The sequence below is a fragment of the Cololabis saira genome, chromosome 14 (assembly GCF_033807715.1).
Source record: "Cololabis saira isolate AMF1-May2022 chromosome 14, fColSai1.1, whole genome shotgun sequence".
NCBI classification, from domain to species: Eukaryota; Metazoa; Chordata; class Actinopteri; order Beloniformes; family Belonidae; genus Cololabis; species Cololabis saira.
Window position 1 is genome coordinate 31,181,334 of NC_084600.1, and position 15,881 is coordinate 31,197,214.

The window sequence follows — 15,881 nt, forward strand, 5'->3', positions numbered from 1 at the left end:
TCACACAAGCGGCTACGAAACCGCTCCCAAACACACTGAAGCAGCGACACGCGCTCGCCGCCACAAAGGAGGAACAGGCCCAAGTGCATTGACCTCCACGCGGCCGGATGGAGGTGGTGCATGCTGGGAGAGCAGGCATGAAAGTAAAAAGTCCCAAATGTAAAGAGGCGGTTGCAGCGGCTGCTAACCGCTCTGCTGAACCATGAAAATGCAAATTTAACAATATGACACATGCACACTACGACACGTCCTTTATGCTCGCTTTAATAAATGAAAACGTTTGCGCTTACATCCCGCTCATAATGTTTCCTGCCAGATAAAACCGAGATGTTTCCGTTATCTGCTGTACTGTTATAATTATAGTCCTCTGAGCACGAATAAGGTCACCGATGAGGCCAGTGAGTCTCTGCGGCTTTTTAAAACACAGACGAAGAACCCACTGTGAAGCAGGGTGGAGGAGGTGTGATGGTGCGGGTCAACCTCACGACCTTCTGCACACAGCAACGGGCCAAAACGTACAACCAGAACATACAGTAGATGCAGGTCCTGCGTGGTTTCATCACAGAGTTGTGGAGAGCTGCATCACATGACCCGGGCCGCCAAACAGCCGCCAGCTGAGATGGTTGGGGTCGCGAGTGAAGAGCAACGTGCTAGTGGGTGTGGGCTTTCCTTGAACCTGCAGGCGGCAACGTCACCGTGGGAATCAGTAGGTTTTCAAAACTTTTACATACTGGCAGTTTTTTACAGTCAAATTATCAGAATTAATTCTGGTAAAAGTTGTTCTAGAAAGTCAGAAATCCAAATTTTTTTTCAATCGCAAACAAAATAAAGTATTTGAATAAAGTTTATAATGACAAAAACAAAATGTTTTCTTGAATATTTTCAGGTTTATTCGGTCGAAGCGGATTTAGTTTTTGGGTTTATAAAATCTTTTCCTGCACGTTTATAAAGTCAATCTCAAATTTTTCCTAAAGTTGAAAATGTAGATGTTAATATTTATTAAATTTTTACACCATTGTGATTTCTCGGCTGGCTTCAGAAAAATCAAGGTTCATCTTTCGGGCTCAACCCGTCCTCATTGAGCGTGACGGATTTGTGCATCGCTGCGGGTGACAGGTCACCCCGGGTCACCTCGGGTTACCACGGAGACGGTGGTTCTGTCTGGACGGCAACACGTGCAGAGAAGGTTTAATCAACATATATGAAAAGACGTATGTTTCCTCTGAAGGCTGGACAACCATCTGACACCAACAGAAACACTCTCAGCAGACATTTACCCAGAACACCTCAGCTGAGTTTGGGGCTCCAGCGACGTCCAATCAGGCTGCAGCATCTCATCGTGGTCACTGATCAGCGCCTCTGACAGGAAATGGAGCAAACTTCCTCTTCTGTTTCCTGTTAATCAAACGGTCTGTCGTGGCGCCACACAAGAAAGAAAAAAACCCACCACATTTTAGCGTTTTCAGTCGTTCATGTGAAGCCACAAAGACAGGGGTATCGTTTGTCTACATTTTCAGACTAAAATAAACCGGAGCTGCTGTTCTCATGCTTCCCTTTTTCATTTTGTGGTTTTATCTAGAAAATATTTCACATATCAATGATGGTTTAATTCAGCTAAAGGCATCAAACTTGTTCTTTGGTGCGTTCACTGACCACAGGCAACTGAAAAACAACAGCAATCAGAAATATAAAGAAAAGAGTTTATTAAAATCCAAATTTCCCAGCATGCCGTGTCCTGGTATCACCTTCTTCGGCTGTTTGAGTTTCCCATCTGTATGACTCTTTCATTCATCTTTGTTTCAAATTAAAAACTTCCCACAGTGGTCTTGAACGCAACTTTATTCTTCCAACCAGCCGACTCAGACGTCAAAAGGAAAACCAAATTACGAGCAAGCTAAATCTGATAGTAAGAACTTAAAATACTTTGAGTCAGAGTCTCTGGTTAAAGGAAACGTCTGCAGTTTCTGGTCTCAGGTGCCTTCCTGTTGCTTCTGACGACTTCACGCTTAAAGAAAAACGACAGAAAAATGCCTTCCAACAGATTTTCTATCTAACGACAGATGAAACGACAAAAATAAGAGCCTGAAGTCTGAACCAGGATAGCAAGATGGCAGGAATGCAGAGGAACGGCTCCTCCCACCGCCGTCGACAGTCTCTCAAACCCCGTCCACCGAGCTGGGCGGGGCAGGACAACCTTCCGCCTCAGAGTGGAGCTGCGTCAGTGGCTCTTCTTGGACGAGCCGAAACCTGAGAAACCCATCACAGCCGCCATCTCGTCATCCTCCTCCAGGTCCAGGTCCTCCTCCGCCCGCCGCTTCCGCTCCTTCTGCTTCTCCTTCTTGTAGGCCTTCGCCTTCTCCTCCTGAAACACCGGAGAACATCGACTTTTGAGATTCTCTCTGAAATCACAAAGCCAGTTTGAAGAACGTTTTCCACCTGAATCTGATTCACAGTGCTGAAACACCAAAGACTGTAGAAAGTGAAGTTGTTGTTTTAGTTTGGACTGCGATTTCGAGATTTCGAGATTTCTGTCTGCCGGCTCTGGAGCTTGGGTCCGCGTTAAATCGACGCAGAGCCTACGGCGTAGGGTACGGCGTACGTCGCCGCGTACATCGACGCAGAGCCTGCGGCGATGGTTATGTAACCTACGCCGTAGGCTCTGCGTTGGTGTAACGCGGACCCATAAATCCCTTTATTCTGGCGTGATCTTTGGCAACTTTATCTGAAAGTGTGTAAATTACCCAGATAACAGCTGGATTACTTTGTGGTTTCTGAAGACTATTATATCAGAAACATCCAAAACAAATCTGACGAGTCACAGGATTATTTCTCTGTATTTCTCACAAAAAAATGCTTTCTCCCTTGGTCACAATCTGAGACGAGTCTGCCTGTTTGCCTTCGGTCGGCGAGTCAAATCGATGCAGAGCCTACGGCGTAACCTAACAGCCTTTACTCTGGCGCGATTCTTCGCGAACAATGGACAAAAAAGGGATTAAGTACATTCACTGAGTGATTGAAAGTAAAATATACATTCGTCGCTAGAAATGTAATCAAAACGCATTTTTATGCAGAAACTAACTCAAAATATTGATTTATTCACTAAGAAATGTCCGCCATGTTTTTTTTTTTGGATTCAGTCCGCAAATGGCGACGAAAAGCATTCTGGGAAATTTTCATAGCCCCTCGCTCGCGAAGTCAGCATCTGAAATCACTCGATCCGTAGGGGCTATTTTCAGCCCCTCGCCCTCGATATGCCCCCTCCCCCTAGGTGAAAAGAGGGATTGGGACACCACTACCCTCACGGGAACGTGCAAACTTAGGGGTAGTGAAGAAAACGAGGGCGAGGGGGAGAATTGGGAGGTGCCAATTTCTGCTTTTGTCTCTGACCCGAGTGCTCATATTCACACACTTACAATCTTTGGTGTCTCAGGAGACTCAACGTTTGAAACGGACTTGGCGTCAGACTTCGGTCCATAGCCCGTGTTGAGTTTTTCTGTCTTTCTGCACGTCGTCTGGGCGTTTACGGATTCAAGAGTGAGTGTTATATGTTCATCACTATCTAATGGAGGTTTTAGGAATCCAACTATCGTGGATTCGTGGAATCCAACTATCGTCTACTAGATGTTAGGAAGCTATGATTAAAGTTAGCTAGCTCATACAACACTTTACTAATCAGAGTCTGTGTTTCTACTTAACAATTGTGATTAAGTTAGTTTAGGTAACGCTAAGTTAGTTTAGGTAATGAGTTAAAGTCAGTGCTGCTTTGACAACAAATGCAAAAGTCCTAGTTGATCTTCTGGACTTTAAATTTCCAGTTTAATCCAAAACAATTGACTGTTTAGTTAGGAATTAGGGGAATAGATAAAATAAGCCCCATTGTCACCCTTGCTGGATACCTGGAGTCAGTATTACAGATACTCCAGATACTCCAGATACATTGTTTTACATGTTTTTGTGGTATAAATGCCATAAACCAGGTGAGAGTGTTGGATCTCCAGTGTTTCTCTGTGGAACTGACACTCAACAGCTACTAGCTCATCTGTGTTTGAGGGCGGGGCTTACTGGCAGGTGATCTACATTTTGTTTAGGTGTAAATGGTCCCGTTTTTCTGATGTCCTCATCATTTTTTGGACGGTTATAATATTTTGAGGTTAAAAACTGTACTGATTCACTTCTTTTTTCAAATATTCACTCCTGTAAAAAGTGGTCATTCTGATTATCACAGACCAGCTGATGTCAGAGGTAGACAGGCTGGTCATGTGACCATCAGGGGGCGCAGCCTCCCTCCCTCTCTCCCTCCTCACCTCCTCCCGCAGCTCCTTCATTCGCTCCTCAAAGTCGTATTCCTTCTGCTTCTCCTCCAGCTTCTTCTTGTTCACCTCAAAACGCTTCTTCACTTGATCCAAAGACGAGCGCTCGACCCGCATGGACATGCCGAGGTTCCTCTGATCTGCACACACACACACACACATCAATGTTTCTGCCTCTCTCTCGTCTCATTGTCCAGTTGGTACGTTCTCTGTTCCCACCAGTTTTTTTTTTTTTTTTTTTTAATATTTTTATCCCGGTTTTTTTCCCATTTTTACCACCCCGTGCTCCTACCTACTGACAGTCCTGTGCATTGCCATCCTCTACCAACCCCAGGAGGGCCCTGCACTGAGCTCAGGTCTCCTCCTTAACCTGAGGAGTGAGCAGGCCACATCTTTTCACCAGACAGGGTGGGGTTTCTCCGGCCGAACGTAGCGCGTGGAAGGATCACGTTATTCCGGCCGGATCCTCCCCACCCCATCTGGCGCCCCGGTTGGCCAGAGGGGGCATGTATAGCCCAGGACTGTGTGCATGTTTTTGTGAGGGTAGCTCACACTAGCTACCCAGGGGAACACGGGGAGAACATACAAACTCCACACAGAAAGATCCTTTCGCCAACCCCACCCATGGTGTGGGCACTGAAGTCATGGGGGAACTAACACGCACTTCAGCACCCACAGCGTCCCCCGGCAGGAATCGAACCCAGGACCTTCTTGCTGTGAGACCGCTGCACTACCAGCTGCGCCACCGTGCCCCCTTCCCACCAGTTTTTGAGACAGAGATGTTTCTGTTTCAGAGTTTTACTGTGATCTGTATAATTTGACCACCAGCTCGGGTCCCGGAGCCCCTTTAGTTCTGTTTATCGAGTCAAACAGGGGCAGAACAGCAGCATTTCTGTCTATGCCTGTTACACCCGTTTTATCTTTTGTATTGTGTTTTAATGTCTTTTTGTGTATTTATATAACTTTGTTCTTTTTCATCTTAGCCCCCCCCTCCCCTTACCCCCCTAGGCTGCACTTGAAAATAATAAATTTGTTCTTAATTTGCTTGCCTGGTTAAATAAAGGAAATATATATACACCTCTGCACCACCCTGGGAGGCTGGAACGGACGAGTAAAAGGGTGAAATGAGAGCTGGGTGAACTGGAATTGCAGAAAGGCCCAACTGAAGAACGAGGACGGCCGCAAACTCCTCAAGAGGATGAAAGCAGTCTGTCGGGGGCGAGTGAGAGACCTCGGCGGCCGCCTGGCCGGAGCATTCGGGTCTGCTGTCTTTAACGTCAGCCGGATAACAGAGTCAAGACCACAGTCTCCAGACGACTAATATGAAAAGGTTTTATGTTGATTGTGTGATTTGAACGTTTTCAGACGTGAACTTACGTTTCTTGCCATTGATGTGATCCAGGAAGTTGATGGAGTCTTTGACCACGCAGTCGCAGACATTACAGTAATATCTGGAAGAGAAGAAGTAGAGAGACGATGACTGAGGAGAAGAATCTGTTATTTTTGCTGCTTCAAGATTTCTACACAAACTTACCACACGCTCATGACCGCATTCAACGTTTCATTGAATCAGCGCATACTGTTGTTAAAACACTAAAACCACTTCACCAACTTTCAACAAGTATGATTTTTAAACTTATGACAGTTGTGTTTTATAACGTATTGGCAGGAAGTGTGTGAGCTGCTTGTATTAACTGGTTCTCTGCATTCATTATTTATCTAAAGTGATCTGATCTTCAACGTGTCTGAGCAGCAAAATTCGTACAACAATACTTCAAAACCGTTTATAAATTCAGGAAGATACATTCGGATCTTGATGATGGAAGAAAAAGTCTGGAAAAGGAAAAGAGAAGATCGGGACCTTTTCAAGGCAAAGAAACTGAACATTCTTCAAACGAGCAAATCATTAGTCTGATCTGAATCCAGCAGAGAAGCTTCTCGGCTTCTGACGAGAAAACTGGAGGTAGAAAGACGCATAAACAAGCAGCCGCTGAAGGAGGCTGCAGATAATGCCTGGAAAAACATCTCCAGGAGGATTATCACTACCTGCTGATGTTCATGGACTTTCATCCAAGTATTAAAATTAGTTACGTCCATACCTGCCAACATTGGGCTGTGAAAAATAGGGAGATTTTCTGGGGTAGTGGTTGGAATGCTCCACTCACAACATCCCCACCCTGATATAAACAAGGCGACTTTTAATGAGCTTTAAATCCATAGCTAAAATGAAATGTGCTAAAATGTACCTCCCAAAATGATTCTACAGCCTTCTTGGAGCCAAATAAGTTTAGTATTAATAACAATTAAATACAATATTTGTAGAATTTTCCAGGTTCCCTTTGTCACCCAAGGACCTGTTGTAATTGTAGGTTTCAGACTTTGCAGCTTCAATCACTTTCTTGGAGGGTACATACTTGTGGCCAGGGCTGGTATGGTTAATCTTGCAAGAAAGGAGTGCGCAAAGAGTAGAATTATCCATACTCATTGTGTTTTCCGTGAGGATCTTTTTCACCATGCTGAATGACCTCTCTGAGCTTGCATTGCTGTGAGGGATGCAGAGCTTTGCCTTCATCAGTGATGCCAGATTTGTAAACCTCTCCTCTTTCCCTAGAAGGCCCCAGAACCTTCAACTCTCTCTTCCTGTGGGAGATCCTTGCTTGCTATGACTTGATACTCCACCAACTCTTCCCTCAGCTTTTTTTCAAAGCATTTTCTCAAACAAAACAAATTTTCAAATTTTCAAATAACAAAATAACATATTTTAACCATTTTCCAAACAATAAAATAACTGAAAAAATCTGAAAAATTGTTCAAATATGTTATTTTGTAACTTGAAAATTTTAAAATATGTTTATGTAATGCTTTGCTGATGAGAGAATATGTTTCTCTATTTTTCTTATTTTTGTGAGGGGGGATATATATTGTTTTTCGGCACTAACTTGTTCTCTATAGCTGATATAACATGAATTACTGTGGGATCGATAAAGTTCTTATTTTTGCCATCTGAGAAAATTAAACATATTATATTTGGTGCCTAACTGTTTCCCAGGTATATTAGTGCGTGTGTGAATGAATAAATGAGACGTAAAACGTAAATTTCTTTGTAGAAAGGCGCTTTATGAAAATAAGTCAATTTACTTGTATTAGTTTGCAGCGCAGTCTTGCCACATCCAATATGGCGGCGACGTTGACGTATCGCAGCAGCTCCATGGGGCGGAGCTTGGACGTAGGCAGTGCTTTTGGGTTGGGTTGCCAGGTTTGTCAGGAACCCGTTAATATAATACATCCATGCACGAACCCCGACACGTGAAACACCATTGACTCATTTCACTTTAAAATCGGGAGATAAGCGGGAGAAATTACAAATCGGGAGCAGGGCGGGAGAAATGGTTGAAAATCGGGAGACTCCCGCTTAAATCGGGAGTGTTGGCAGGTATGGTTACGTCACGTGTAACTACGTGTAAGTCCCATCCCCTCAGTTACTGTTGCCAACTCAGACAATCAGCACTGTTTTACAAAAGTGACTGTTTGTGTAAAAACCGTGTCCTGTTTGTTTGACTCATTGATGTTTGACTCATTCTTGACACAACAAGGGCCGACATTCATCAGCGATCACTCAGATGGGACCTAAATACGTCCCATCTGAGAGGGATATGAATCTAAAAACGGACACACTGGTGAGGGTTTACCAAAGTCTCATCTTACAGTCGTCATAATTACAGATTTATTGTTGTACAAAGAAGCACAGTGAAACTCATGTAGGTGACAGAGATAAGGTAGATCTGGCTGAGGGAGCAGAGCCAAATATCTGGATGCACCTCCATCTTTTCTGAACTGAAGTAAGCAAATAAAAAAAATTCATTAAAGGTGACCTATTATGGCATTTAATGTATATTTTAAACAGGCCTTGAATGTCTTAAAAACAATCTAAAGCTTGTTTTTTCTACATAAATCATAAATCCAGCCTGTGGGCCCTGTCACTAGTTTTACCGCTTCTAACCTCTTTTTCTGCGCCTCATTTTTAGGGAAGGGGGGGGGTATGATAATGAGGCTCTGTGCTGATTGGCTCCCTGAATGACGTGTAGCAGGGGAGGAGCATAAACCTCGCTCCGCCAGAGCAGCCCGAGCCTGTAAATTATCACAACACTGAATTTTCACAAATGGAAACTTTATTGTTAAAAAAATAAAATATGAGTTGTATATAAATAACATTTATGCACTATTTAAGCCGGATCTACCCGGCGGATGCTGAACGCTGGCCCCGGAGCCACGCCGGGCGCCCAGGAGCAGCGCTGCTGGAGCAGCGCGCATCACAGCGGCTTTAACGGGGGAATCTGACCGGTTCCGACCGGCCGGGACCGCAGGAACCGGCCTGGACTGGTAGCAGGGACTCCCGGGGACCGACCAGCGGAATTTCAGCCGAATCTGCCCGGCGGATGCTGCGCGACGGGCGCCGCAACCCCACGGCCGGCGCACAGATCGGCTCCGGAGCGCATCCTGTGCGCATCGCCCGTTACCGGTGATCAAACCGACAGATTTGCCTGAAAATCTCGGAGGGTGAAGCTGGTCCGACCTGGGACAGACCCCCGAGGACCCAGCTCCCAAACCACCCGGGAACCTGGATGATTTAACCCGGATCCGCTCCGCCGCGGCGCCGCGTCCGACTGGCTCAATGAAAGGACCGCTCCAGCAGCGGAGAGAGCTGGTTGTGGGCGTGGTTTCAGCAGCGGAGGCTGAACCTATGGAAATCTGCTCCTGTCGTTACGTAACGACAGGAGCAGATTCTAATCGGCTCAAAAAAAACCACGTGACACTGGGGGACTCTGTCCGGCGGGGGTCAGACACCTTGCAGAAATTCATGGTATTTTGTCTCCCCTGTGCTGGCAGGGTGAGGGGAGACCACTTTATATATGTTAAAACAAGAAAAACGTGTTTTTCATAATAGGTCCCCTTTAAAGAAAACTGCAGTTTGGTGAACCTCTAGTTTGAGCTCTGATGAAACTTTAAGTGAGTTCTCCAGGACGTATACTCAACTACGTTTGGAGCGAAAAGGGACAAAGCTGACCAACAACAACATATCAACTCTGTGGTGAAGCACGGTGGAGGGGGCATCATAACTTGGACACTTCACATCCTTGAGACCTGGTAAACTGGCCATCAAAGAAGGGAAAATAGACTCCCAGCATCAAATTCACATCAAGTCCGAACACCAGCAGACCACACGTGACTTGACACGGAGGTCGGAAACTTGCAGACTGTTTTGAAGAGAAGCTGAGCAGCTGTTATCCTCACATTTATGATCCACATCGCCACCGAACAGAGACAAACCTGCATGTCAAAACAGCGGCGGCAGACCAACACAGTCCTGGTGCAGATACAGAGTTGTGCTCGTTATGTCCGTGCTCGTAGGAAGATGCAGCGGTGATGGTGCTGGTTGGCTGTTTTGTCCACCGATCATCAAACATTACATCCGCTTGCAACAACACGTAGGGTAAAACTAACCTGTCTCACGACAGTCTAAGCCAGGGGTGGGCAATCCTGGTTCTCGAGGGCTGGTGTACCTGCAGGTTTTAGATGTTTCCCTGCTTCATTGCACCATGATACAAGTGACTGTGTCATTAACAGAATTGTGCAGCCCTGGATGACAAGCTGATGACGACGATTAATTAGAATCAGGTGTGTTAAAGCAGGGAAACATGCAGGACACCGGCCCTCGAGGACCAGGATTGCCCACCCCCTGGTCTAAGCCCAGCTCACGTTCCTTATTAGCTGGCTAGAAGAAGTTCGTGAGTCATCGCTCGACCGACACCGACTTTGCTCCAAATATTTCAGTATTTAATCTCCTGATGACATGCTCGTGCACGCGTCAAGCTTGTAACTGGTTGCTACGGCTTGATAGTTCATCCCTGCCGCCACGTAGCGCAGGATGACAGCCAGCTCCCTGCTGCGGGCTCGCCGTGTCTGGTTTTGTGCTGAATTAGCGTGACAATCCGATGTAACAAGTCGTCAAACGAAACGGAGGGAATGCGGAAATATCGCCGCTGTATCTCATCATCAGTTGCTGCATCGGCAAGACGAACAAGCTCTCCAGTCTCCCGACGGCGCTGGTTGAACGGCCCGACAAACCATATCCGATCACGCCGTTTTCTTTACCAAGATCACAAGAAAAGCAGAGCAGTGATCTCCTCTTAATCTGTGATGCTTGTTTATCTTTATTCCACCAGCTGGTTTATTAAACTACTGCTGAATATTTTATTACGTTTCTAACTCTGGCTCGGCATACAGCCCCTAACCGGTTACCACCAGTAGGACACGCTCTCCTCGTGTGGTGCACAAGCGAGGTCCGTTCACAACGCAGCTGGTCGTGAGCGCAAACAGACGCACATGCAGGCTCAAACAACAAGTATATTTGCCCCTTTACTCGCCACTGTAGTTCCTATAAAGAGAACTGTGGAGGAGGACCAGGACTCACCCGCCCATCTCCGCCTGAGGAGTGGTCTTGGTGATGACGATGGTCTTCCCCAGTTTGGACTCCAGGTCCACTTTGTAGTCTCGGTGACGCAGGAGGTCCCGCTTGACTGGTGGAACGGGTTTTCCTGAGAACCGACGGGTGAAAAGTGAAAGATGAAGGAGAGACAAAATAAACTTCAAACTATTCATATTCCTCTTTGATGGTAAACTGAGTTTACCATTTTAGAAATTACAGAAATTTTGACTTGCAACATTCTTATACATGTGAAACATATGAAGTAAATAGTCGTGTTCTCACCATCTCTCCTCTCTCTGTCTCTCTCCTCCGCCAGTCGTTTCTGAGCGAGGTTTTCGTACTCGTCTTTGTCCCATTTTCGACGGAAGTCGTTCTTACTTGACTGAAAGACAAAACATGAAAACTTAACAAAAGCAGGAAGGTTTAATCCGCTCCATAATTATGGGGACATCCGGGTAAGTAGTTCAGTGAGGAAGTGATGTTCCCATCATGCTTTAGGTCCGTTGTGATACATGTGGTGGTAGGATCATGATCTGGGGCTCTTTCAGTTGTTCGGGTTCAGCAACATTACACGTCCAAAAATGAGGTCAGCTAAGTCTCTGAACACACTGAAAGAGCCCTCTCTGATAACATGGTTTTACTCCAAAACGTCAGGATTCATAACCTGGTGACACAAGACGGTACTTCATACATGGACTCGTCCCCACAGACCCCAGACCTTAATCACAATGAAAATCTTTGAAATGTTCTGGAGAACACTACACAACTCTGACTGTCCATCATTAATGCAAGACCTGATCAATGTTGTACAGCTCATTACTGAAACAATCAATCAACAAGCAATGTCACAGATCTTTATCAAAGCAGACAACTGTGGGACAATGACAAGGAGCATGAGCAACCAAAATTGTAAAATTAGAAAATACAGGACAACATTTGGTCAGTCATCCCTTTCAGTGCCTGGTACACACCGATGGAATTCTTTACCACCAGAAATAAAATCCCAAACAGAATTTAGGATGTTTAGTGCCAAAGCTAAACATTGGCTTAAGCAGCAGCAGAAATGTGAACATTAACTTCTCTCAAGTCACTACAGTCAGTACAGTATTTTACTAATGTTTAATGTATTTAACTTGTGCAATTTTTAATCTAAATTTTGGAGCTGTGTTTATTTGTTTATGATATCTGTTCACTGCATTATTCACTGTATTTGTATTATTGTATTTTGTATTCAGTATCTTTTATCCTTCTTTTGCCTGACCAGGGACAAAGACTGCAAATTAGCTGAAGCTAGACGTCTTGTATGCATCGCATTTTTCATTCTTTGTGACAATGTTGTATGTATCGTCCCTGTTAAATAAACATTAAAATTAAAATTAAAAATGTCGCTGTGAATGGGTACGAATATCAACATCGAAGGCGCTCCAAATAAATGTTATTGTGCGTATATTGTATGACTTTTTACAATATAATTTGGGTCCAAATACCTTTATTTGATCGTTTGTTGGCTTAATGAACACTACAAATATTGTTTTCAGTCTTCTGAAGTCATTCCTCCCCGCTGCCATTAGACTCTACAACCAGACCTGCTCACAGTAGCAAATGGACAACAAGATGTTCAATATCTGTCTACCTCATAAACATCCTACCTGCTTTTTTTTGCACTGTTTTTTCTTTCTTTCTCGTACTGCATTACTTTTATTTTCATTCCAATGTACTGTTTATATTTATAATTATATATTTTTTTACCCTTTCGCTGCATGTGTGTGTTGTGTTTATTGCTGCTGCACAAAGTGAACTTTCCCACTAAGGGAGGAATAAAGGACAATCTAATCTAATCTAATATATGTTCGATTATCCATTTGAAATTAGCTTTAAACGCCAAAAAAAGTGGTGCAAATAAGTTTGCGCTTTAAAAAAAGAGAAGAAGCAATTCAGACTAGGGCTGTTCGATTAATCGATTTTAAATCGTAATCGCGATTATGTAATTAGAACGATGTTAAAACGTGAAACTCGTAAAATCGATTTTTCACTTTTTTTTTTTTTTTAATCTTGTCTGCACACATATTAATGATTGATACCATATTAATGATTGATGGAAATACCTCTCAATACCTGCGACAAGTGCCCCATGGGAGAGGCTCTTTAGTGTAGGAGGGGGCGTTGTAACATGCCACCGGGCATCCCTCAAGCCAGATGCCGTAGACCGGCTCGTGTTCCTTGCAAATAACTTGCAAATGTGAATAGCAAATGTAATGACTGACATTACAAACCTCTACCTCCTTCATGGGTTGCATTATTATTTAGCATGCAAAGACCCAGTTTAGTTTAACTAGAAAATGTCTTGTTTTATTTAATTGGAAATATATCTTACTGTATGTTTGCAAGTGCTGATTTGCTGATTTTTTTTTCAGAGATAAAACTTTGTATTTTATTATATTTTTACAGAGTTTTGCACTTTATTCATTCATTTTTTGGTTTAATAAGAGCAAAGTTTGCACTTAAAGCCCAATGGGTCAATAAAAAAACAGCATATTTGAAATCATTTCTTTGCCTTTTGTCAATTCACAAAATAATCGTAATCGAAAATCGGATTTTGAGAGAAAAAAGTCGAGATTTTATTTTTGGGGAAAATCGAACAGCCCTAATTCAGACCACATACAACAAAACACTGGGATGGAGATAAACATGAACTTGCAGGATGTGGTTTAATATTGAGGGCTTTTATTTTGACAGACCGGAAGTCGCTTTGTTGTTGCTGGAGCTAAAAGGCTGTTTTTATCCTTTATTTTCCCTGAACCACTTCCGTGAACACGAACCAGAACACAACACACGGACATTTTAACAGAGCTTAATCACAGATGAGAGAACATGTAGTGATGATGAATCTGAACGTTCAGCTGTTAGCTGTTAGTCGGCGAGTTTCGGCTCGGTTCCGGTCCGCAGTCACGCACTCGCCGACATTTGGGTCACGGCACGGTTCCGTGGTTTCATATTTGTACTGAATACAAAGTAAACTTCTGAGGAAAACTCACCCCACTGCCAGAAGCCATCGTGTTTACTCTGCGACCGGAAGCGGCTGCTGCTTCTTCTTCTCTGGTTTATTGGCGGATCGCAAACAGCTTTACGGTGCATACCGCCCGCTACTGGACAAGAGTGTAACATCATTTCAGTTAGCCGGTGTCGTGCCAAAAGGTGATTACCTGCCGGAATCTGATTTCTCCCCTGAAAATTGGTCTTTTCACCTGCCAAAAATTGATTGAAGGCCAAATACAGTTAATGAAAGGTTGTTTCTACCTAAATATGATTTGATCTCATTCTTGAGCTTCATAATATAAACACTAGAGCTCACAGGATTGCTTTGAACTCTTTTAAAGGACCATTACAACACAAAATAGGCATTTTCACCTGCCAAAAATTGATTGAAGGCCAAATATAGTTAATGAAAAGTTGTTTCTGCCTAAATATGACTTGATCTCATTCTTGAGCTTCATAATCTGAAAATCTGACGTTTCAGCGCTATCGCTCCCGCGGCCAGAAATCAGAAGAAATCAGATTCTGGCAGTCAATCACTTTTTGGCACAACACCTGTTTTAAATTATATTTATCAGCCTAGTATCTTTTAAGAATTTAATCAGTGCCTTTTTGGTGATTTCAACCCCCTCTCCCTCTGATCCCAGTATCCCCCTCAAATTCTACTCACGTTCTGCCTCTCTCACTTTTTCCTGTAGCCTTTCTCTTTCTATTTCATATCTGTTACAATACATTAGAATATGTTTACTGTTTTCTTTTACTCCACAGTTCTCACACTTATTACTGTCCCTTTTTCCCACAACATACAAAGTGCCATTTAATCCTGTGTGATCCAGTCTGAGTCTTGTTATGACTATTTCCTCCCTTCTGTTCCTTTCTGTATAATTCTTGGTTATGATAGACTTTTGTATTTTGTGATATCCCTGTCCTTTATGATCTTCCTCCCACCTTTTCTGCCATATTTCCATTCCTTTCTTCTTTATTACTGCTTTGCGTTCTCCTTTTCCTAGTGGAAATGGTATTGTTAGTTTTGAGATGAATGGCATATTTCTAAGCAGCTAGAAAAGAAACAGGCATGTTCTTTCAGCTGTGCAAACTACTTGATTTATTTCCTTTTGCAATGCCATTTTTGTTAATTTATCAGCACCTTCATTCCCTGTTGGAGGCGGCTGCTGCAGATTCTTCACGTTAAAAGCTCCACAGCGCCGCCTGCAGGAGGGGCATGACTCTGACTCATCAATATGTCAATAAGGTTGCAGCAAAGATAAAAACATGTACTGTAATTAAAATAAAAAATAATTAAACTAATTTAAACAATATAGTATTTTCCATAACATATAACAATTAGAAAGTAACTGAACATATCAAACCGTCCTTCCATAGTTGTTCAATTTACCTACTTGGAACGTGGAACTCAGGGTGACGTCGCGCCTGAATAATTCACCACGTTTCACTTCCTGTGGGTTCACACGGCAGTGTCACGTTAGGGCAGGGATGTCCAAAGTCGGTCCTGGAGGGCCTGCACGTTTTAGATGTTTCCCTGTTTCCACACATCTGATTCTAATTAATGCTCTTCATCAGCTTCTACAAGGTCTGCATAACTCTGTTAATGACACAGCCATGTCTGTCAGGGTGTGTTAAAGCATGGAAACATCTAAAACCTGCCGGGCACCGGCCCTCCAGGACAGACTTTGGACACCCCTGCGGTAGGCTGACCTTAGGGTAATGCTTGACAGGTGGGGCTTCTGACATGCTTCTATCATACCACAAATTTGTTCCTGCTCACTCCAGAAATAGGGTGCATGCTTTGAAATGGACACACCGAAACTACCGTATTTTACCCCTCTTCCCCGCCGTCCTCCTGTATTAGTATTTTCCCGTAAATTTCCAGTTTTTATAATATAATAATTTTTAAAAAGCATTCCTGTGCTTCTCCAAACTGAATTGTCACTGGCCTCACGAGAACTGCCCCCTGCTGTAGCTTGGTTCTCGCGAGGTTAGTGGCTACAACGGCAACAAACCTGGAACAACAAATCAGAGGGATGGATGGA

At 43.8% G+C, this 15,881-nt stretch overlaps 1 protein-coding gene across 1 annotated transcript; it reads right to left on the reverse strand.

Annotated features, from left to right (window-relative positions):
* Positions 1-1,686: 1,686 nt before the first annotated feature.
* Positions 1,687-13,924, reverse strand: zmat2 (zinc finger, matrin-type 2). The gene is made up of 6 exons (XM_061739131.1): positions 13,833-13,924; positions 11,080-11,179; positions 10,783-10,906; positions 5,688-5,761; positions 4,305-4,450; positions 1,687-2,362 (listed from the first exon to the last, which is right to left on the reverse strand). Exons 1-6 carry the CDS (start codon positions 13,848-13,850, stop codon positions 2,219-2,221), a joined length of 606 nt encoding a protein of 201 aa, XP_061595115.1. The 5' UTR covers positions 13,851-13,924; the 3' UTR covers positions 1,687-2,218.
* Between the last annotated feature and the right edge of the window lie 1,957 nt (positions 13,925-15,881).

Coding starts and splice junctions, on each gene's coding strand:
- zmat2 (XM_061739131.1), bottom strand. Junction 10,907..11,079: donor AGACAGAGAGAGGAGAGATG/GTGAGAACACGA, acceptor GTCGGTTCTCAG/GAAAACCCGTTCCACCAGTC. Junction 4,451..5,687: donor TCACATCAATGGCAAGAAAC/GTAAGTTCACGT, acceptor GTGTGTGTGCAG/ATCAGAGGAACCTCGGCATG.